At 31.4% G+C, this 24,147-nt stretch overlaps 2 protein-coding genes across 5 annotated transcripts in view; one reads left to right on the forward strand and one right to left on the reverse strand.

The window, feature by feature from the left end:
- LOC139496256 (synapsin-like) overlaps positions 1-24,147 on the forward strand; it is a 103,296-nt gene that overhangs the window by 62,338 nt on the left and 16,811 nt on the right. The window contains 1 exon segment of the mRNA XM_071284755.1: positions 21,356-21,418. Coding sequence (XP_071140856.1) covers positions 21,356-21,418 — 63 coding nt within the window.
- Positions 4,716-14,678, reverse strand: LOC139496265 (tissue inhibitor of metalloproteinase-like). 4 transcript variants are annotated; one of them, XM_071284762.1, is made up of 6 exons: positions 14,302-14,678; positions 10,074-10,208; positions 8,520-8,656; positions 7,637-7,739; positions 7,114-7,235; positions 4,716-6,455 (listed from the first exon to the last, which is right to left on the reverse strand). In XM_071284762.1, the coding sequence occupies exons 2-6, from the start codon at positions 10,189-10,191 to the stop codon at positions 6,168-6,170; spliced, it is 768 nt and encodes a 255-aa protein (XP_071140863.1). In that variant the 5' UTR covers positions 10,192-10,208; positions 14,302-14,678; the 3' UTR covers positions 4,716-6,167. The 4 variants fall into 4 exon arrangements, with proteins under 4 accessions (XP_071140863.1, XP_071140886.1, XP_071140871.1 ...); XM_071284785.1 differs by having other exon boundaries at positions 14,469-14,640; XM_071284770.1 differs by having other exon boundaries at positions 14,215-14,461.

The raw sequence follows: 24,147 nt of genomic DNA on the forward strand, positions 1-24,147 counted from the left end.
CTGTAACCAAAACTAACAATAATTTAAAGTTTTAGGTAAATTAATCAAAGTAATTACTCCATTAAGTGTGTGACTTTTGAAAATTTGCCGGACACAGTCTCTTTTAAAAATCTGAAATACCAAATCTCAAATTCATCAAAATCAAAAGATTGGGTAATTAACCAATCCCATAATAGTGTTAAATTTCAAGTAAACCTATCTGAGCATTATTGATAAAATGCAGGATGCGTCAAAATTTCAAGTCCCATAACTTTTCAATGGCAAAATGAAAATTTGTCAAAATTGCAGCTTTCTTATTCTTTTGTGCACAAGGACAACTGGGTAAACAATGGTATACTAGCCTATGACAGGTGTTAAAAAAAAGAATTGTTTATGTTGTTTCCTGTCCTTGAAACATTTGTTTGCCCTCTTGTTTACTTAACTCTGTAATTGTCTTTGTCTTTTTGTAGTATGACCCTATGTCTGGTATGGTCAAACATTTACAGTTTATTAAAAAAAAATCCTACTGCTTTGCTATACAAAGTTGTTGATTATAGGGTTTTTCCACAGATGTACATGCTCAGATCATACTAACAATGTAGTTTTCCAGTCTAAGTTATAGTCCAGGTTTTCTTCCAATGCTATTTGTTTTCATCCATTATAGAAATGTTCACCAGTATAATTAACTTATACAAAGAATATATTTAGAAACCTAATAATTTAATAGTTTTTTCACAATAAGGGTAATGATTTTTGTCTTTTTAGCTCACCTGGCCCAAAGGGCCAAGTGAGCTTTTCTCAGCACTTGGCGTCCGGCGTCCGTCGTCCGTCGTCTGTCGTCCGTCGTCGTCCGGCGTCGTTAACTTTTACAAAAATCTTCTCCTCTGAAACTACTGGACCAAATTTAACCAAACTTGGCCACAATCATCATTGGGGTATCTAGTTTAAAAAATGTGTCTGGTGACCTGGTCAACCAACCAAGATGGCCGCCATGGCTAAAAATAGAACATAGGGGTAAAATGCAGTTTTTGGCTTATAACTCAAAAACCAAAGCATATAGAGCAAATCTGACATGGGGTAAAATTGTTGATCAGGTCAAGATCTATCTGCCCTGAAATTTTCAGATGAATCGGACAACCCGTTGTTGGGTTGCTGCCCCTGAATTGGTAATTTTAAGGAAATTTTACTGTTTTTAGTTATTATCTTGAATATTATTATAGATAGAGATAAACTGTAAACAGCAATAATGTTCAGCAAAGTAAGATTTACAAGTAAGTCAACCTGACCCAAATGGTCAGTTGACCCCTTTAGGAGTTATTGCCCTTTATAGTCAATTTTTAACCATTTTTCGTAAATCTTAGTTATCTTTTAGAAAAATCTTCTCCTCTGAAACTACTGGGCCAAATTAAACCAAACTTGGCCACAATCATCATTGGGGTATCTAGTTTAAAAAATGTGTCCGGTGACCCGGCCAACCAACCAAGATGGCCGCCATGGCTAAAAATAGAACATAGGGGTAAAATGCAGTTTTTGGCTTATAACTCAAAAACCAAAGCATTTAGAGCAAATCTGCTTGGGCTAAAATTGTTCATCAGGTCAAGATCTATCTGCCCTGAAATTTTCAGATGAATCGGACAACCCGTTGTTGGGTTGCTGCCCCTGAAATGGTAATTTTAAGAAAATTTTGCTGTTTTTAGCTCACCTGGCCCGAAGGGCCAAGTGAGCTTTTCCCATCACTTTGCGTCCGGCGTCCGTCGTCCGTCGTCCGTCGTCGTCCGTCGTCGTCCGTCGTCGTCGTCCGTCGTCGTTAACTTTTACAAAAATCTTCTCCTCTGAAACTACTGGGCCAAATTAAACCAAACTTGGCCACAATCATCATTGGGGTATCTAGTTTAAAAAATGTGTGGCGTGACCCGGCCAACCAACCAAGATGGCCGCCATGGCTAAAAATAGAACATAGGGGTAAAATGCAGTTTTTGGCTTATAACTCAAAAACCAAAGCATTTAGAGCAAATCTGACATGGGGTAAAATTGTTTATCAGGTCAAGATCTATCTGCCCTGAAATTTTCAGATGAATCGGACAACCCGTTGTTGGGTTGCTGCCCCTGAATTGATAATTTTAAGGAAATTTTGCTGTTTTTGGTTATTATCTTGAATATTATTATAGATAGAGATAAACTGTAAACAGCAATAATGTTCAGCAAAGTAAGATTTACAAATAAGTCAAGGTGACCGAAATGGTCAGTTGACCCCTTTAGGAGTTATTGCCCTTTTTAGTCCATTTTTAACCATTTTTCGTAAATCTTAGTTATCTTTTACAAAAATCTTCTCCTCTGAAACTACTGGGACAAATTAATCCAAACTTGGCCACAATCATCATTGGGGTATCTAGTTTAAAAAATGTGTGGAGTGACCCGACCAACCAACCAAGATGGCCGCCATGGCTAAAAATAGAACATAGGGGTAAAATGCAGTTTTTGGCTTATAATTCAAAAACCAAAGCATTTAGAGCAAATCTGACAGGAAGAAAATTGTTCATCAGGTCAAGATCTATCTGCCCTGAAATTTTCAGATGAATTGAACAACCCGTTGTTGGGTTGCTGCCCCTGAATTGATAATTTTAAGGAAATTTTGCTGTTTTTGGTTATTATCTTGAATATTATTATAGATAGAGATAAACTGTAAACAGCAATAATGTTCAGCAAAGTAAGATCTACAAATAAGTCAACATGACCAAAATGGTCAGTTGACCACTTTAGGAGTTATTGCCCTTTATAGTCAATTTTTAACCATTTTTCGTAAATCTTAGTAATCTTTTAGAAAAATCTTTTTCTCTGAAACTACTAGGCCAAATTTAACCAAACGTGGCCATAATTATCATTGGGGTATGTAGTTTAAAAAATGTGTCCGGTGACCCGGCCAACCAACACAGATAGCCGCCATGGCTAAAAATAGAACATAGGGGGAAAATGCAGTTTTTGGCTTATAACTCAAAAACCAAAGCATTTAGAGCAAATCTGACAGGTAGTAAAATTGTTGATCAGGTCACGATCTATCTGCCCTGGAATTTTCAGATGAATCGGATAATTGGTTGTTAGGTTGCTGCCCCTGAATTGGTAATTTTGAGGAAATTTTGCTGTTTTTTTTGTTATCTTGAATATTATTATAGATAGAGATAAACTGTAAACAGCAATAATGTACAGCAAAGTAAGAACTAAAAATAAGTCACTATGACCAAAATAGTCAACTGACACCCTAAGGAGTTATTGCCCTTCATAGTCAATTTTTAACAATTTTCTTAAAATTTGAAGATTTTCAATAACATTTTCCACAGAAAGTACTGTTATAGATAGAGATAATTGTAAGCAGCAAGAATGTTAAGTAAAGTAAGATCTACAAACACATCACCATCACCAAAACACAATTTTGTCATGAATCCATCTGTGTCCATTGTTTAATATTCACATAGACCAAGGTGAGCGACACAGGCTCTTTAGAGCCTCTAGTTGGTTATTATCTTGAATATTATTATAGATAGAGATAAACTGTAAACAGCAATAATGTTCAGCAAAGTAAGATCTACAAATAAGTCAACATGACCAAAATGGTCAGTTGACCACTTTAGGAGTTATTGCCCTTTATAGTCAATTTTTAACCATTTTTCATAAATCTTAGTAATCTTTTAGAAAAATCTTCTCCTCTGAAACTACAGGGCCAAATTTAACCAAACTTAGCCATAATCATCATTGGGGTATCTAGTTAACAAAATGTGTCCAGTGACTCGGCCAACAAACCAAGATGGCCACCATGGCTAAAAATAGAACATGGGGGTAAAATGCAGTTTTTGGCTTATAACTCAAAAACCAAAGCATTAAGAGCAAATCTGACAGGAAGTAAAATTGTTGATCAGGTCACGATCTATCTGCCCATGAATTTTCAGATGAATTTGATAATCGGTTGTTAGGTTGCTGCCCCTGAATTGGTTATTTTGAGGAAATTTTGCTGTTTTTTTGTTATTATCTTGAATATTATTATAGATAGAGATAAACTGTAAACAGCAATAATGTACAGCAAAGTAAGAACTAAAAATAAGTCAGTATGACCAAAATAGTCAATTGACCCCCTAAGGAGTTATTGCCCTTCATACTCAATTTTTAACAATTTAAGATTTTCAAGTACTGTTATAGATAGAGATAATTGTAAGCAGCAAGAATGTTTAGTGAAGTAAGATCTACAAACACATCACCATCACCAAAACACAATTTTGTCATGAATCCATCTTTGTCCATTGTTTAATATTCACATAAACCAAGGTGAGCGACACAGGCTCTTTAGAGCCTCTACTTTTGGTTGTATATATCATAGGCTACTGTATAGCGGGTTATTTGTCGCGGGTGTAAAATTTAGCGATTTTCATTGAATAAGGTATACGAAATATTTTGGCCGTTATTATTTTGGTGAATTCAAAACTTTTATCAATACCGTTGCATGTACACTTTTAAATTGACGGAATTTATTTTGGCGAGTTTGTTTTATCCGTGAAAATTTACACCCCGCGAAATAACCCGCTATATGGTATACTACCTTATGTTGTTTATGGATATACTGACTGTTTTTAGAAATACTGCAGATTTTTTTCCAATCACCTGAGTTTTCTAGAATTGTTAATAAAATTGTCAGCATTGTATTGGTTAGAATTTTCTACTTACGAAATAACAAGTTTAACTCACATAAGTTTATTTAACATATTTTTATTGAAAAAAAATCACAAAAGAAACTATCTACAATTTATATACATAGATGAACAATGTATGAATTTGATATGTTAAGATATATATGTTACTAATAGGTTGTTGTCCTATAGAGTTTTCTTTTCTTTGACTATCAAAGGATTACTATGTGAATCCTTGGGTTATCTGTAGACCAGTTCAAAAATGAATATTACAGAAAACTAATTCATAACAGCAACATATACAAAACACAAAATTACAACATTTCATTTGGTTGTTTAATTGATTCCATCATAATGTTTTCAGTAAGTTAGAAGCCAAAAAAATGTATAACTACGCTTGTCTGTTAATGAAGAAAATTAATCAAATCAATAACTTAGTTTTCTGCTAGTTTTCCTAATATTTCTACTTTATTACAAATTTGTATGAAAAGTAAAAAATTTAAAGGTTTTATAAAATGAAATAAATACATTTATTAGTTACTTCCCTTTGAATGAGTTAGCTGCCTATAATAAGTGTATTCACAATAATTTACAATAACAAGAAACTATCAAAACATAACACATCTTGAGAAAATCATGCATAATTGTTAGACATATATACTAATGAACTCTAAATTAATCAATCTTAATAATTGTACTTTTCCCCCTACTCTTAAAGGGGCACTTGCTACGAGATGGTGTTGGGAGGTCAACTCGATATTTAATTAGATGGTGTCCAGACTAAAATGCACACGAAATGAAGCTACATATTATCGATCCCATGCCCTAACCATTGTTTATTTTTGACTTTTCAAAATTAGGATTAATGTTTTACATGGTTATAAATAAAATATAAATATAAAAACTTGTGTCAAATCAGTGAACATAAATTTGACAGCTAGTGCCCCTTTAATTATAACTAAATGCTACTATGTAAGTCTGGAGGTACATATGTTTGTCAGTGTGCCAATCAGTGATTTTTGGATGCTAAACTAAATGAAATAAATTTACAGAATGTTTTTTTTTTATATTTTCACATAGAATTAGAAGTTAAAATGTTTTATCTGTTATTCTGATTCACTGTAATTCAAGATTCACATAAAAATATATGTTGCAGAAAATACCTGCAGTGGAAAATGTTCAACTCCAGTGTTATCTACAGATATAGCAAACATATACACACATGAAAAATGCTTATTAAACTGTGTTTTCTATGTTAATAGTCTGTACATTTCTTCAATATGAAAAAGTCATTGATCAGCGAGATTTCTACAGTCATGCAGATATGTCACTGAGAAGTAACATAGTTCAACATTCTTGTCATATCAAACAGAAATCTGTCTAGCAGTTCATACTCATCACATTATTTTATAAAACAATATCATCTGTCTGATATTATGCCCTATTTATGATACAAAACTTGTTAACATAAGTTTTCTTGTCTTTTGGTTTGTTACACATTTACTGAGAGAAACATTAAGGCATATAACCAGGACTGTGTTCATGTTCATGTACAGATGGGGAAAAAACTTCTGCTTCGTTGGATGGTTTCCTTTGTTTCCATGGAAATACTTCATCATTTGTCTGAAGACATGTTTTGAATTTTCTGTTTTTCTTCCACGAACATGAGCCATCAGAACGGTTTTGACTACAGACTCCATATCTAATATAGCAATCATTACTCCATCGTGGTTCCCATTTACATGTTTTTTTGTTAGAACTTCCATATCCTGAATTACAGAAGTTACCATTACACCATGAGACCTGAAAAAAAGACAATAGCAACATCATTTGGTGTTCAGTGTTAAAGTTTTAAAAAAAATAGCATACTTTGACAAGGATGTATTGATGACTTTTTGTGATTGGCATTATTGTTTTTTTTTTATTTATGACCTTGACTTATCAGCTGGTCCAACTCATTACTTAGGGAGATTATTACTTTTTCCAACATTTGCCATAAATGAAGAAGCAACTGTTTATACTTCTGTAAACCCATTCTGGTTTAAAGTGGTCACAAATTCTATTTATTTATTTTTTGTAATGTTTGAGTTATCTGTTATCTTTTTGTCAGCTGTTATTTTGAATTTTAGGCAAATGACAATATCAAATATTGTAAATTTCAGTGGCAGATCCAGAAATTTTCATAAGTGGGGGCCCACTGACTGATCTAAGTTGGGGCCCGCTCCAGTCACGCTTCAATGATTCCCTATATAAGCAACCAATTTTTTTCCCAAAAAGGGGGGGGGGGGGGGTCCCCTGCCCCCCCCCCCCCCCCCTAAATCTGCCTCTGAATTTATCTGTTAAACAATATCTAATATAATAATAAATCGACAAAGCAGTAGGAATATTCATGAAAAAACTATGCACAATCAGGTTTTTCTGACTAGAATTATTTCATATTTTCGATAAAGAAAAGACCTACCTTGCACTGACAATTTTTTCCATAGAAAAATTTAAGTCCTTTTATTTGCTGTCTGTTGAGTGTTTTATATTCTTGCACCCAGCCACATAGATTAATCCAGTAATCTCCTTCAACTTTATAACCTGAGGAGAACAAGATGAACATCTGAATTAGTGTCTTATAAACAAATTGAGTTATCTTTCTTTGTTAATAAGTTATGAAAGATACCAAAACAGAAACAAGATCAACATCTGAATTAATGTCTTGTATACAAAATTGAGTTATCTTTCTTTGTCTATAAGTTATGAAAGATAACCAATAACTGTTTTTCTCATTTTCTTCTTCTTTGAAATTAATATAAATACGTTTGTGACATATTTTCTCATGTCCCCTCTGCTCGTCCGTCTTGTGCAATTTCAAATAAAAAAGTTGTAATGCTTTAAGCCCAAAATGACCATAATTTTACCCTTAGTTTATATTCTAAGGAGGTTGAATAAAACTTTGTGTAGAGAATTTAAGACATAAGTTAAAATATTTCACTTACCACCAATAATATACTTCTTATTTTTGTCTAACTGTACACCACATGCAGCATCAGAACCTGGAGTATTTATTATAATGTCTCTTGATGTGTCATTTCCATTCTTCTGTAATAGAATTATGAGCCTTTAGAATGTACATAAATGAAAGACTAGATACAAGCTGGTTGTTGACATGATTAAATGTACACTATTCAAAGAACAAACAACTTATAAAAATAAAAAAAAGAAGATGTGGTATGATTGCCAATGAGACAACTGTCCACAAGAGACCAAAATGACACAGACATTAACAACTATAGGTCACTGTACGGCCTTCAACAATGAGCAAAGCCCATACAGCATAGTCAGCTATAAAAGGCCCCGATATGACAAATGAGAAAACTAACGGCCTTATTTAAATAGAAAAATGAATTCACCCTTTTTTGCATCATTGCTGTTTTATTGAAGTGTATCCCAAATCTTTGTTTATCATATTGTAAACCGAAATGTTACTAAATGTCAAAGTCTTCATGAAAATTTAATTATAATTTAGAAAAAACTTTTATGTTGATTTAGGGGTGAAAACCAAAGTTTTTTCTCTATTTTGGTGTGGTTATATACCACTGGTCATTTTGGCACATGATAGATAGGTTAGAATTGTTTCCATATGGAATCAGCAAAACAAACAGTGTTTTTCTTTTTCTTTTGATATTATTACATGAAAAATCCTGAAAGAAACTTGTTTGAATTCTTGGATGAACCAAGAAATCTAAATCAATATTAAAGGTCACTTTGATAATGTTATTTCTGATTTAGTTTGTGATGTGGTATACTATTAAGGTGCTTGTCGTCATAAAATGTGCTTATATGTTGTGAAAATTTTTATTGATGTTGCCTGTATATTACCTTAAATGACCTATGAATTCTAGCCTTGAACTTTCTTCTGATTGGAAATGGATAAACTGGACCTTCTGGAATTTTATTGGTCTGCTTGAATGGGTTATTGTATATTTCTTCCACATTTTTCACTGTAGCGACAATTACTGAAAATACATGTACAAATATATAAATAAACGACAATATACGTGGGATAAATGTTGTCCCTTGTTCAGTGAACCAACTTCCAATTTCTGCAAAGATGATTATATCTGATTTAAATCAAACATTGACAAGTGGTAGAATTAGATAATTATATAGTTGTTGCAGTTTGATAGAAAAACATAATTATGTACCGTTTATCTTTTGCTTTATCTATTTTTTTAGTGATAAATGAACAATCCACTACAAAACAAACAGAAAGCAATCAGTGAAACTGCAAAAACAAACATTTATTTTGCAAAAATGCAAAGTATTCTTACAATAGATAATTTGCTTGCAGCCTATAATATGACAAACATAATATAATTGTAGTGGTTTCTTTCAGAACACTGACAATCTAGGTAAAAGCTGGCATCCTATTTTATTTTCGTAGACAGTTATTTTCTGTGTTGATTAATTATGTAATTAGTATAATAGTAATACTTGGCATTATTTGAGGCTTGCATGAAGTGCAATCAAATTATATTTGCTATTGTTATAAATACAGGTACTTCAGGAATGTTATACTGATCTGAATGTTTTGGCTGCTACATGTATTTTGATTCCTAGTTTAAATTATGATGGAATTTGTCCCACTAATTTAACAACCATTTAGATGTAAGAATTTCTTAAGTTTCCAAATACAAACCTGTATTTATTCGTTCTGTGCATCTTCACTTGTTTGTTTTCATATGTTAAGCCATTTCAATTGATATTCTATAGTGTGTCTTTCTATGTTGTGATATTACACTATTAAGGGTGAACGTTGGTAATTTAGGGGTTTTTCAAATTTCAAGCTACACCTACTTTTGCAAAACTTATTCATTTGATATGTTGTTGAAGATGATCTTTTTTTCTGAATATGCATTTTAAAATCCTTGCCACTGGATGTTAAGCAATCAATGACAATTTTTTAATTAAACAAAGTATCAGAAAAATTAGTAGTTTAATTGCCTAGTTGACTTTATGAACCATTTTCCCCTCTTACTTATAATCATGGCCAATTATACGCCTTGTGCATTACTTATAATCTTAACTGGTCAAGAGAACTCGCAGAATGATAATGATTTACATGGGCATTCCAGTTTCAAACAACAAATGTGGTCAAAATGATAAATATTGTATAAATGTATACACATAAGTATTTTAACAAATAAGGGGAAGTCATTAATTCAGTTTGTCATTAAAACGATAAATTACTGTATTAACTTGAGAGAACAACAATTTGTTTAGATATAATCATAGTATTTATCTCTAACTTTGTTGGAAATTGTTGAACATCTGTTTGAAAATTTAAATGAAATAAACTCATGTTCCTAACTTCAAAAAATTAAAAGAACAAATTAGATTTAAATTGGTAAATTACTTAACCGACACACTTACCAAAATCAGCTCTGCAGTAATGGTTCTGGGTATGTGTTGGAAAGCAAGAACATGCATTTGCATAATGCCGCAATGTAAACAAAAATGTCAATACTCCATAAAAATAAGCCAATTCCATGGTTAAAAATTATGTCTCTGAAAAAAAAAGAAAAAAACCTCTTTAGTTTTGTCATTGCTTTTCTTAATCATTTTTATTATGCCCCATAAATATGGTGTTGATGAATCAGGTTGGCATAGCTTATAATACTATAATCTTCAGTTGTTTTCATATAAATTGAAAACATATAGGGCCCTTATAGCTTACTATTTAACGTAAGCCAATGCTCCATGTTGAAGACTGTACTTTAACCTATAATGGTTTACTTTTACAAATTGTGACTTGGATCGAGAGTTATCTCATTCGCACTCATACCACATCTTCTTATATCTATATGACAGAATGAAATGATCCATCTTTCAGCATTTGTATGAATTGAACACCTGCTGTAATTTGTAAATATTTGCAAATGCTAATTAAATGACTAATTAATGATAATTCAAGGAGAAGAAATTAACAAAATTTGTTATGTAAATTCAGTGTAGACTTCTAAACCAAAAGGATCAATTTTCACATTGTAATTAGTTATTATCAGGTATTACATGTCTGCAACACCCTGCACATGTGCATTCAATGTTTTCTCATGAACATTCATTGGGAATATTATCCTCTTAGGTGACAAGACATTTGTTTAGATATAATATTTCATTAGAGGTATTGATTTACACGATAACTGTGAATTTGTAAAACATGAAAACAAGGTAGTAACACTACACACGGGTTTAAAACAATTATTTTACTTGTACCAAACATTAAACTTTAAATTTTTGCAATATCAAAGAACAGTTTCTTTCATGTTCTGCCAAGATTAAGTTATTTCTGAACCTCACCTTTCACTAAGCATCCTGTGATATACCTTTTTAACATGCGATAAGAAAGATTAATCTTTTTATTTACAGTCTCATTTTCTGTTTAATCCTTCTAGTACATCATAAAGGTAGTCACTAATATAAAAATACCTACATTTCAAAATAAAATACTAGTACTTCATTCATAAATTTAAATTGTATCAAAGTGAGTGAAAGGCCTCTTCAATCTTCACTACTCCCAAGGAAAGTTTTGCACCATGTAAACAATTTTTAAAAGTAGATTACAAACCCATTATTTACAATCTGTTTAAGATTATTTTCAATTTACTGTTTGTAATTATGTGTAATGTAAGATATACAACAATTTATAAAACTTAATTTCTGCCAGATAATGGATTTGGGTTGTTAAGTTTATGGCGGACCTTTACAATTAATCATTTAAAATTCTCTTGTTGATCCCTGTAACTTACAATTGGAAAATATGCCAACAATGCTTCAGTAGAAATCCCGTACAAATTGGTAAATTGGTTTCAACTATTTTGATAATCTTATCATTCTCAACATGTGGCATCCGACTACATAACAGTATATCTGAATAAGTAGAGGCATGGAGAAAAGGTAACAACTTGGTTTACTGGAACCAAATATGGCAATTATGATTTTTTGAGGTGTTTAGTTTCATGATTATATTAATGAAGTCACTTATCATCCAAAAGTGGCTGGCATAATTATTATAAGTGACCGCTGACAAAGTAAATGTAAGCCTTAATATATTTTATTTTAAAATTGGCTGTTTTCCTGGGGTTTTTTTTCATTGTATATTTGATAAATAAATATGCACAGATTACATACAAGGTTGTTTTTTTTCAAGTTTAACAAAATAAGTACCATTTAAGGAAGGATATTTAATGTTTTATTAACAGCCTTACATTATCATACTCAAGTAGTAGCAGGTAACATAAATCTAATGCTGCATTTTTGATTTCCAACAGGATGAATAGGTGAATGTCATTGATATCAACAACATTTAGGTAACTTATTAATTTTAAATAGAAATCACATTCCAAGAGACTATTTTTTATGATTGCCAATGAGACATCTTTCCACCAGTCCAAATAATGTGGATGTTAACTATAGGTCACCAAACATTCATCAACAATGAGTGAATTCTTTACTATATGAAAAAAAATAGAAGATGTGGTATGATTGCCAATGAGACAACTCTCCACAAGAGCCCAAATAACACAGAAATGAACAACTATAGGTCACTGTAAAGCACATAATCTGAATTATTGGATAGATACTAGGAAAGTAATTACAGGCTCCTTGGAACCTCTGATTTGGTGTTTTTATGTGTTTTTATCCATATTTTTTTCTTCATAATTAGACCTAAGAATGAATCTGTCATATACATATGTATTACAGGCTGAAATGAGAAAAAGTCTTACTTGTATAGGAGAAATGTAAATTCCAGTATACATGTATCACTCTAGTAATTTACGTGTATTTACTGTGTTCTAGTAATTTACGTTGTTTGATATTATTATATGAATCATTGGGTGTCTATAATATATACCCCACCTACACTGTATGTCACAATACATCTTCATCAACAGAAGTAGTTTTATAGTATATACTATGAAACCTGATAGTCTTATTCATTAACTGATTCATGATCTAGCATCTAGCATACAGTAGTACATTCTAGAAGGTTTATAGTGTTGTTTTGGTGGTCTATAAGACTTACCCATAACCCTACATCAAATATTGCACATTATCATTTATGAAAATATTAAAACTATTGTGCTTTTTTCTCTCAAAAGAGTCAAAGTTATTCATTTTGAGAGTTTTATTCATTTTTAAAAGGCATATAGAAGTAACCCTCTTTTTCTAGCTCACCTGGCCCAAAAAGCCATTTAGAACCTTTGCCTTCATTTGGCCTTATAATTTTTGTTGTCATCTGTCATCCTAACTTTTGCAAAGATTATATCCTCTGAAACTACATGACCAAAATAATCAAACTTGGCAATGCTCAATATTGTGGCATCAACTTTGAATAATGTGTCCTATAAAATTTTACCCTTTTTGTGTTAAGGACAATAACTATAGAAGATATTTAATCATGAATAAAAGAGGGACGAAAGATACCAAAGGGACAAAAATAATAGTTTTGTCTACAATGCTGTAGAGTGCCCATTGGTGAAGATGCACACCTCAATGCACACAAACCCTAAGGTGATCAGCACAGACTGTCTTTAGAGCCTCTAGTTTTGTAGACCCCTCAGAACATTTCAAACTCATAACTTCTGGCTGAATTAATCTCTTTTCAAATTATACTACAGCTAGAAGTAATGTCATCTTTTGATTTTGATAAGCTTTTTATTGTAGATGTGAATATGCTGTCTGACCCTTCGTCTGACTCCAGGTATTGGATCTAGACTGCTTGCTTTGATACTGAGTCAAACATTTGACATGTCATATTTTACTACTAAAACTTTTTCCCATGGCCAATAAAGTCAGATTTAGTTGGTTTTGACTGCTATTAATATGATTTATATGAAAAGAGGGATTTTTATAGATATAGATTGTAAAAAAGTAAACATTTTTGTTGTGCACTCATATCGTGAGAAGTATAATTCAGTATGCTCTGTAAGGTAACATGTATAGCACTTTCAAAGGAATATAAATTTACCTTTCGACAATTTACAAAGGAGATTATGTAACGTTAGAATACTTTTATTTGTAAAAGGTAATCGTAGCCAGCTCCTTGCTGTGATGATTATTTGTCTTTTTATGTTAAAAATAATTCAACATGGCAAAAAATTACTTTTGATAGCAAGCAAATAAACAAAAGATTATCTAAATGTCTTCCTTTTTGTTTAAATTATTTAAGACAGTAATTTAATATGTATACAGTTATCTATTTTTACAAACATTTTTATTACATTTCAAGTATACCCCTCTTAACTTAAAAAAAAAAAGGCCGCATTCCTGTTTAATGGTTAAGCTGAAATTTTTACAATAAAATATGCAGGCACCAAATTTTTACTACAATGCACAATTTTTCAAGTAAAATCAAAATTGATAATCCTTCATAATAAAACATTGCATTATCATACTTGATATCAATGGTAGAAAATCACAATTATAAAAAGAGCATTGTTTCATGTATTTGAAAATTTTAATTATCATGAAAATTAATTACAAAAATTAACTTGAAATATAAGAAACTTACCTTGAGTTATGTATTTTGAGGTAATGCAGACTTCTATGAGGAGTAATTATTTATAGTGTTGTAAGTCCTTATCACATAAATATTTACCTATGCATTCACATGTTTTTCTGGGAGATTTTTCTGCTATTTATACTTTTATTTCCCAGGAATTAACACTTTAGCCAGAGAGTGGAGGAGTTATTTACGTCAGATTTTAAGAAGAGTCCTACTTATAGCAAATATGTTGTTAACTTCCGTACTATCTGTTCCCATACCTGGGTGATTCCATTGTTTCTCTCAGGTGACATCATGTTTTACAAGTGCTTCTTAGTGTTTAACCCTATTTAGAAGTCATTCTGCATGTTTGCTACCTAAATTGAAATTTTGAATTAATCGCTGTTTTAAGTATAAAATATTTACGCTCTTTTAAATTACTTATGAGATAATGTTGTAAGGATAAGTGTACTTATATTTTGTCCATATATGGAATAGAATTTTATGAATGAAATACGAGAATAAGATATAAGAATTGATAGTGTCAGAAGAATCTTCAAGTTGGTACCTATAGTAATGTTTGGAATGTATACTATTGTGTGAAGTAGATTAAGTTAAGATGAGGATGTGATGGTTAAGTATACTTGAGTTGAAGTATGCTAAAAAAGCATTGCCAAATTTGGTTTAAAAAAAATTAAAATTATTTCATGGTATATGATCTTAGTTTCTTAGTTTAAAAAGACGAATATGGAAATCTGGAATATGAGACAACTGTAAAAAGAGACAAGAATGATTAGTAGTTACCATCTAGACTTTTACAATGGTAAAAATCATCTGAGAGATAACTTTTGATTTGCATTATCAATTTGTAAAGTAAGCTTTACTTTAAATTTAGATTATCAGTGGTGAATCCAGGGGGAGGGTTAGGGGGTTCGAAACACCCACCCCTTTTTTTTTTGCTTTGGAAAATCAATGTATTTGAATGGGGACATAAAGTTGACCCCCCCTTTTTTTTCTCCTGGGTTGGGCCCCCCTCCCCATTTTAAAATGGATTGCTGGATCCGCCCCTGAGTATATACCATTCTGATCATATGCATGGTGTAAACAACCACTCACTGCTAGGACTGCAACTTTTGTAGTTTAAGGTAATAGATTTGTGAGATAGAAATAGACAATGATAGACAGATTGAATATTCAATCATTATTTATACACACAGCAGTTGATGTTTCAATCATTCATTCTCATCAGATGTGGCCTTGAATAGGAAGTATTATAATAGCAATATTGTAAAAGATATTTAAATGAAGATGAATGAAAAGGGTGTTGTAGTAATATTATGTCTGTGTTAGAATCAGCAGATACAGGAGGAAATCGAGTGTAAATAAGTTTACAATTCACACCTGATTTTCTGTCTATCAGAAGCCAGGTTCTAGCATGCATGGTTTACATAATGTATAGCCACCTATGTTTTGTGGTCACAGATAATTAACTTCCCAAGTCTTTCATCTTTTTAACAAGGGGTTACTACAACCGTATAGTGATAGTAATGTTCAGTACTTACATTAGTAAGGGTGGAGAGATCATAGTTATATAGTTATTTATAAGGTGATAGGAGGAAGTAGCGATTTACAGATGCGAGTATATTTGTCCCACCTAGATATCTGTGAAATGATTTTTATGCCCCACCTACGATAGTAGAGGGGCATTATGTTTTCTGGTCTGTGCCTCCGTTCGTCAGTCCGTCCGTCCGTCTGTCTGTGCGTCTGTTCATCCGGATTCAGGTTAAAGTTTTTGGTCAAGGTAGTTTTTGATGAAGTTGAAGTCCAATCAACTTGAAACTTAGTACACATGTTCCCCATGATATGATCTTTCTAATTTTAATGCCAAATTAAAGTTTTGACCCCAATTTCACGGTCCACTGAACATGGAAAATGATACTGCGACATAGTACACATTCTTGTTTGAATATACTTAATTACTGCATACAGAATATTACATGAATGAATTATGTTAAATTGTAACATTTTCTCACCAATGCATTACAATTTTGTCAATATAAAGCAGTGAGTCACACATTTGTTCACAATTTATACAAAAAGGTTATTATTGAACAATTCATTAAAAAAAACTTGTAAAACAAAATTTCAGGATCTCAGATAACAGGAATCAAACAAAGTAAGCAAATATTAGTTCATGCGACTCTTGTCTCTCAGAAATTGATCTCTTGTTATACAGAAAACACTTATCACAGACCCAAAAATATTTTAAAAGGGTAGCTTTTATATCTTGCTCAGTTACAAATGATCTTGTCTTGTGTCAAACAGAGATAAATGGATCTATTTAGTTGTTTACAGGTTAATGACAGGTAAACAAGTATAAATGTATGTACTATATGTCAGAATGCCTGAGATAGGTCAGGATGATAGGAATGCAATTGCTATGTCAACCTATTGTAGTGTTTGATCTGTTATATACCTGTCATGTGATCTCTTGTATACCTGTCATGTGCTACATTGTGTTCAGGTATTTTCTTTCTCAATCTAGAAATATTTCTACAAGTGTCAAGCTTTAATAAAGATTGCCAAGTCTTTGTGACTGAATATAAGCTACATATGATCTTGCTTCAGCTAAGAAATATTAAGTCATGATTACATCGTTCTTTATTCGTTAGATTTTATTTTAAAGATGACAAAGCCCCTTTTCTCTTCATTCACATAAAAATCTAAATAATTTTCATTTTTCATTTTCATGGTTCATTGGCAACTTTAACCGTAGTTTTGTGATGATGTCTGTTTCAGACTATAGCAAAAATCAACTACCGGTATATGTTATGGTTGGAATATTTGAAAGGTCTTTTTGTCCGTCAGACAGGGTTCACCTGACCTTGACCTAGCTGATTTCAAGTTTTTTTAAGTAAAAGTTCTCATGATTAGGTCTGTCTCTCAGATACTTATTTTTGAAAAGCAATAACTGGTCTGATAGAAATGGTTTAATAAAACTTTCTTCGCTGATTTATTAAAGGATTTACATTATATGCATGAAATATTTGGCAGCATATAACAATCAATTAATCAAGACTAGCCAAATAACTATTGGATATTGCCAAATTTCTGGCTTCCTGTTATGGAATAACTTTTTCAATAGAATGAATGCGTAATTGCAATATTTTCAGAGGAATAGGTTGAAAACATTCAAATTATGTATATGACACGCAAGTATAAAAACTGTACATAAAGTTTAACAGTATGCCAGCTGCCAATAGAGGTCTACTTCCTTAAACATAGTTTACTGAAGAAATATATGGCTAGCATCTGATATTGTCACATAAATCATGTAAATCACATAAGATTTTGAAATAGTAATTTGATTGATAAAGCATGCCAATTTTAGGTTCACCCATGTTTCAGTTTAGAAAATTTTACATATATATAGTTTGCTTGTGTAATAAATTTCAGAGGTGACAGAAATAAAAACCATAAACATTATTTTTAGATTTGCCAAACACTAAAATACATTCAAAACAGAATCCAAACATTAAAAGGCAATAAATTGGCAAGCCCTCTAATACATTCCAAAAATTTCAATTGTAAAATCAAGCCTTGACTCTCTTATAAAAAAATCCTTTAAACTAACAATGGTTTTTTTTTACATGCTCTCAGTGTGATACACTTACTTTAGGATTTTTACATTTTGTATACCTACTGCTTTTTTGTAAAGGAGCCAACACTGGTTTTAATTTCTTCTTTTTTTTTTGCCCAATTTATGGGCATTATGTTTCCTGGTCAGTGTGTCTGTCCGTCTGTTTGTTCGTGTCCATCCATCCGTCGGTTTGTCTATCTGTCCCGCTTCAGGTTTAAGTTTTTGGTCGAGGTACTTTTTGATGAAGTTGAAGTTCAATCAACTTGAAACTTAGTACACATGTTCCCAATGATATAGTCTTTCTAATTTTAATGCCAAATAAGGGTTTTTACCGTCCCCGGAAAATAGAAAATGATAGTGCGGATAGAGCATCCCTGTACTGGGGACAAATTCTTGTTCATTTCTTTTTTAAAAGATGGTTTATTTGTATAATTTAATTGTAATTGAGAGGTATGGTGAGTAGAAATGTTATGTTACATTTTGTTTAAAATATAGATTTTAAAGAGTGTTTTACTGTTCTTGCATTGCAGCTTATTAAGTCCTCCTACTTATAATCCAAAAAATATGTTTTTTAAGACATAACAAGGGTGTTTCCTGTCGTAAACATTTTATAAAGTTTTCTCTGCATTCTGAAATTTTCTAAATTTCTTTGATTTGGCATTCCTTTTAAAATCCTACAAATACTGCTATTTTTAACCATAGGGTTGTTTAGTTTTCACGACCCTTAGCATATGTCTCTTTGATGGAGAGTTTAAAGATCTGTTACTTTATATTTTCCAGTTTTTTGTGAAAGATAGAAACAAGATAAGCCAGTCTGTTAAACAGTACTACAAAGCATTGTGTACTACATCAACTTTTTGTGTACTTTGTTACTGAGGAAATTTCTAATCTTGGGTTTTTTCCCACAAGATAGAAATAAGTTTAAGTTCTGTTGTCTAAAACTTTTGTGTTAGTTAGTGTCACAGCACTTTATTCTTGGACTATATTTTTTCCTTCATCTAATGTCACCAACAGAAGGTTTAGTCATCTTTTTTTTAAATTGTTTTGATCCTTCCCTATCCTACATTAATTAAATTGAAAAAGAGTCCACGACTTAAAGAACCCCACCATGACTTAAGAACCTCACATATTACTATTGACTTCTGATGAAATACATTGTGACATCAACTGTATAAATTTGTCGCCAAAATCATAGTCCTTATTAATGAATTGCGACATCTCATTTAATTATCAGATATTAATTAGGCTATCTTTAGGTGGTCCAGTAGATTATTAGTTGAATTAAGATAGCATTATGACTGATATTGCTATAAAATATGATTCTTTTGTATTTAACTGTTAAAGAAATGATCATATCATTGACAAAAGATCTCTCAAAGGTGCGTTCATAACAAAACAATATTCTTTGCTTGTTCTATGTACAATATTTCAAGCTGAATGATGATTTGTTTTCAAACAAAGTCACTCATACAAATATTCTGCAACTTGATTCATGTGGTAAACCAACAGCACAGTAGAAAAAAAATCGTAACTTCTTTTTCTTGATTTTGTGGTATGATTAAATCAATGTTAACATGAACAAAATAGATTATGTTACGGTAAATTGTGCACAAAATTGGGAGATTTCTATCTCCATTATTTGTACTTTTTTTGTATAACCTGAGTATTTATGTATTGGTTTGTGAGTGTGGCGTACAGAAGATCAATCAATCTTTGTCTATTCAGTTTCTTTTCATTTGAAGAAAGATCGTGACAAACCATTTTATATTTATGTTCGACTTTTCAGATATATTCATCGATAAAATTGAAAAGTGATTGAAAGAACAATGACTTGTAGGTTTACATTGACACATAGTGTAAATAAGGTCTGTTTGTTAATGGATATTATGTTATTTTTTACATTTTATCTATTTGCTTTGTCATAAATGGGCAAAATAGAATAACATGAAATGACTTATGTTTGAATAGCCAAATGCAATACTGGTCTTGATAATACTTTTTTGCGAACTGTATCGTATAAAATACTTCATAAAATTGATAGGTGACTACAATCTTTTGTACTTGTGAAAATTAGAAATTGATTTTATATTGTAATTGACTCAGAAATGGTTTTCGAGGAGTATTCAAAAAAAAAAAGGAAAGACTCTTCTATTTGCGATACAAAAATATATTTTTTATTTACCTAAGGCCAAAAAATTATTTACTTTGGGATGACAAATATATTTGAAATAAAACATGTTTACACATATCATTGATAATCAAATTAAGATAAAGCATGTTTCACATGTTATTGTGCATGTTAATTGTCAAATCTGACTTAAAAGAATTTTCCAGAAGAAAACATGTTATGCTCACTTAGAGCAAAGGCCTAATTAGAGCTCCTTTATGATATTACATTCAGTATAAACAGTATTGATAGTTATTTAAATACATTTTCCAGGTATAAACCATAGTTTAAAAAACTGACCGCTTGTTGAATGGTCAAGAGATTGGATGGGGAGGCAGAATATTGTCAAGCACCCCCACCCCAGCATTTAATATTTTGGTCCTCTTTCAAATTTTAATATTTAGGAATCAAATATGTAGTTATAAACTAAAAAGATATTTTGAAGTTAACAAAAATGTTTGACATTTGCATTCAGACTTATGTAATTTGAAAATCACAAATTTGAAAGGAAATCATCAGTATAGAAACCTTTAAACAGATGGTAATTCTCAGTGATATGTTTTATTGTTCTAAATTAAGTAAACTTCATAGGTAATTCTAATCAAAAAAATTCCAATGCATTATATTAGGTCATGAACTGGGTGAGCAGCTTTTAAAGATGTTAGGCGTCTTTCATTTAAAATTTATTTTTTGTTAAGTAATTGTTTTTTTTTATATATTTATTTGTTTGATATTTTTTCCCCTAAAAAATTTGATAAATGTTGTAAGGGATTGGAAAACACTTAAAGGTTAATATAAATCTATGATGCCAAGAATTTCGGGTTAATTGTTTTTTATATAAAAGTACAAGCTGTTAATGTTTTGAAGGTGTATATGTTTATTAATCTCATTATGATTAACTCTATGTAGAAATACTTGTGTACTTTATGATAAGTGTTCATCTCCACCCAAAAATGATACATACAATTTACACATAATTCTGGAAAAGTAGAGTACATTCACAATATACTGCAAGGTTGTGTTATTTTTTTCATTTTCATTTTATTAAATAAACAAAACTATAGAATGTGTGTTTTATTTTGAATGTACTCTAAGAATTCACTGAGACTTGTATACTTTAGAGGCAGGATACGCCCACCCTTGTCACTAGACAGTACAAGGAGGCTAGAAAGAAAGTTTTGAAACATTGATTTATAATTTTTAAAATGGTCTTGAACAAAACAAGAACAGTAGGTTTCAAGTTAAAAATATTTTGAGACATGAAAAGAATCACAGTTATAAAAACCAAAAATATTGTACAGTACAATATACCACATCTACTAATTACTGTATTTTATATTAATTGTGTTTTTCTTCCACAGTTGATAACACCAAAGTTCCCTGTTGTTGTAAAGGTTGGACATGCACATGCTGGTGCTGGTAAGGTCAGTATCATAGTGTATAACAAATAAACATTATTGCTAATTGGTATTTATGTATTATAGTTTCCCCCTTGGTATCATATCCACCTTTCTAGCTCCCCTGGCCAAACGCTCTTTTTAACTTTTCTCAACTCTAGGCATCCATAAAATTTACAAACATCTCTGAAACTATCATTATGCCAAATCATCTAAAATTGGTCGCAATCATCATTGGAGTATGTAGTTTTAGAAATATGTCCTAACCTGTCAACTAACATAGCCAAAATGGGTAAAATGCAAGAAATGTCTAATATTTTGAAAATCGCTTTAGATGAGAGAAAATCGTGGCAGGGACAATCATGTTCAGAAGGTTGAGATTTACCTACTGTACATTTACATCAAAACTGTCAGATCACTTCACATTCCTTTTGGCTTTTGTTTTAACATTATGAATACAGAAAAACTTTTTGAAAAAAGCAAAATTGATCAGCAAGATCTATACAAATGATATATTGCTCTTTAATGACAATTTTTACCATTTGTTTGCCTTTTTATAAGAATAACAAGATGTGGTATGATTGCCAATGAGAGAACTCTCCACTAGAGACCAAATGAAGTAGAAGTAAGCAACTATAGGTCACTGTTTGGCCTTCAACAATGAACACAATCCATACTGCACTGAAAACTATAAAGGCTATATAAAATGTTAAAACATCCAAACAAAAAAGCTAAACAGCCTGATTTATGTACAAGACAATAAGGAAAAACAAATATGACATACAACAACAAATGACAACTTAACTACAGGCCCCTATCAGACTTGGGACAGGCAGATACAGAATTACCCATTATCTTGAAAACTATAATAGATATAGGTATCATTTGGCAATCCGGCTTCCTCAACCAATAAAAATTGGCCGCAACAAAATAGCCCAAATGTGGCGCTAAAAAGTGGTGTTAAAATACCAACAATCAAACAATCAATCAATTCAATTTGGCACAATTTTGGGAATTTTGGGTCCACATTGCTCCTCAACTTTTTACTTGTTTGTATCTATAACTATTTTGATCTTAGCGTCACTGATGAGTCTTGTGTAGACGAAACGTGCGTCTGGGGTATTAAATATAATCCTGGTAACTTTGATAACTAATTAAAAGCAAAAATGATCAGCAAGGCATGTTAACATCTATGATCTAGAAATTGCATGGAATATTTGGAACTAGATATTAAGCTGCATCCATGATCAATCCCTCAAATATTTCTAACAGGTGGTATTTGGTGATTTCACAATAAAGGGGAAAATTTTAACAAACAAATATCAAAACATATTCAAGGTGGCTTATGCTGTATATTTTTTGTGCAATGTTTACTTAATCTTTGAATTGCAATCTTTTGGCCATACTATTTGTAAACATCAGTGAAAAGCACACTTAATGCCCTGTAAGGTTTATCCAAGTGAGTTCCTGGAATTTATAAGTTGTAGAATAAAAAATAAGTTTTTCAGAAAATGAATGGAATGGTCAATGGATAAGAAAGTGTGATTCATTTGACCTTTTTATTGCTTTGTCATTGATAATGTAAGAACAATTGCCAACCTATACCATCCTTTAAATAGAATATACAGGTAAAAGATTAACCAGTACAGTCAGCTGGCCAATTGTAATGATATATAGATTGTTTACCAAAAGACAATTTGTACTCTTATTAAAGAGTGTCATCCATATAGTGTATATTGACTGATTTGACCAGATCCTAGTAAATACTGCATGTCAGGATAGGAACAATGTAAGACAACAACATTCCAATTTTGATAATAAATACTTGAATCCTCGAGCATTGTTAGATGATGCTATCGATATGAAAAGCAAATCCACTTTTAATTCATAAATCGTGCACATCTGTAATATTATAAAAAGGGTTCCCAAAAATTAAAAATTGGATTGAAAATTTTAAGCATTATTTATATGAAGTATTTACATAAATTGCAATGATTAATCTCACATTTTTGTCTATTGATCAACAATTGCTATGATAAATAAATGCAAAAATAACTGAATTTATAGTACTAAATTCAAGCTTAATTGACAAAAAAGGAACAATGGTGCAGAAAATAAATAGTACATTGAATAACTAATGTCTTATTCGTTTGAAATAACTTAAGCTTATTACACTAATATTAAAACATCAAGAACATATTTATATCCATTATTTGTAAAGTTTGGATATTTGTCCAAGTAATTAGAATTCCAAAGGTAGAACTCATATACATATGATATAAAAGCAAACCTAATAAACAATAATGATTTAAGAAAAAAAGACGATGAGTACATGATCATGATTCGAAAGCTACTAGGTTTTACTTTATTTGCTGATGTCATACTATTCATCTAGACAACACTAGTTGAAATCATACTTCAAGTCCTGACATTTTTTGTGTTGTTGGATTGTTGCCTCCTTGGCATATGATTCTTCAATGCAATACTAGTGCTGTCGAGGTATCTTAGAAATGAATATCACCATATGAGTATATACTGTATTAACTTCAGTATGATAAGGCAATGTAGATTCAATACATATGAAAAATATGAAAACAAGTTACATGGCACACATACTGTATAGATACATATATGAACACAGGTTAGGTTAGACAATATAGATACATACAGAGAAGTAGCCCATATCTTGGCCCTTGGCAGTAACTATGCAACTACAGAGAAATACATTGATGGTCGATATGATCTACACTTACAGA

This window comes from Mytilus edulis, chromosome 1 (assembly GCF_963676685.1).
Source record: "Mytilus edulis chromosome 1, xbMytEdul2.2, whole genome shotgun sequence".
Lineage (NCBI taxonomy): Eukaryota > Metazoa > Mollusca > Bivalvia > Mytilida > Mytilidae > Mytilus > Mytilus edulis.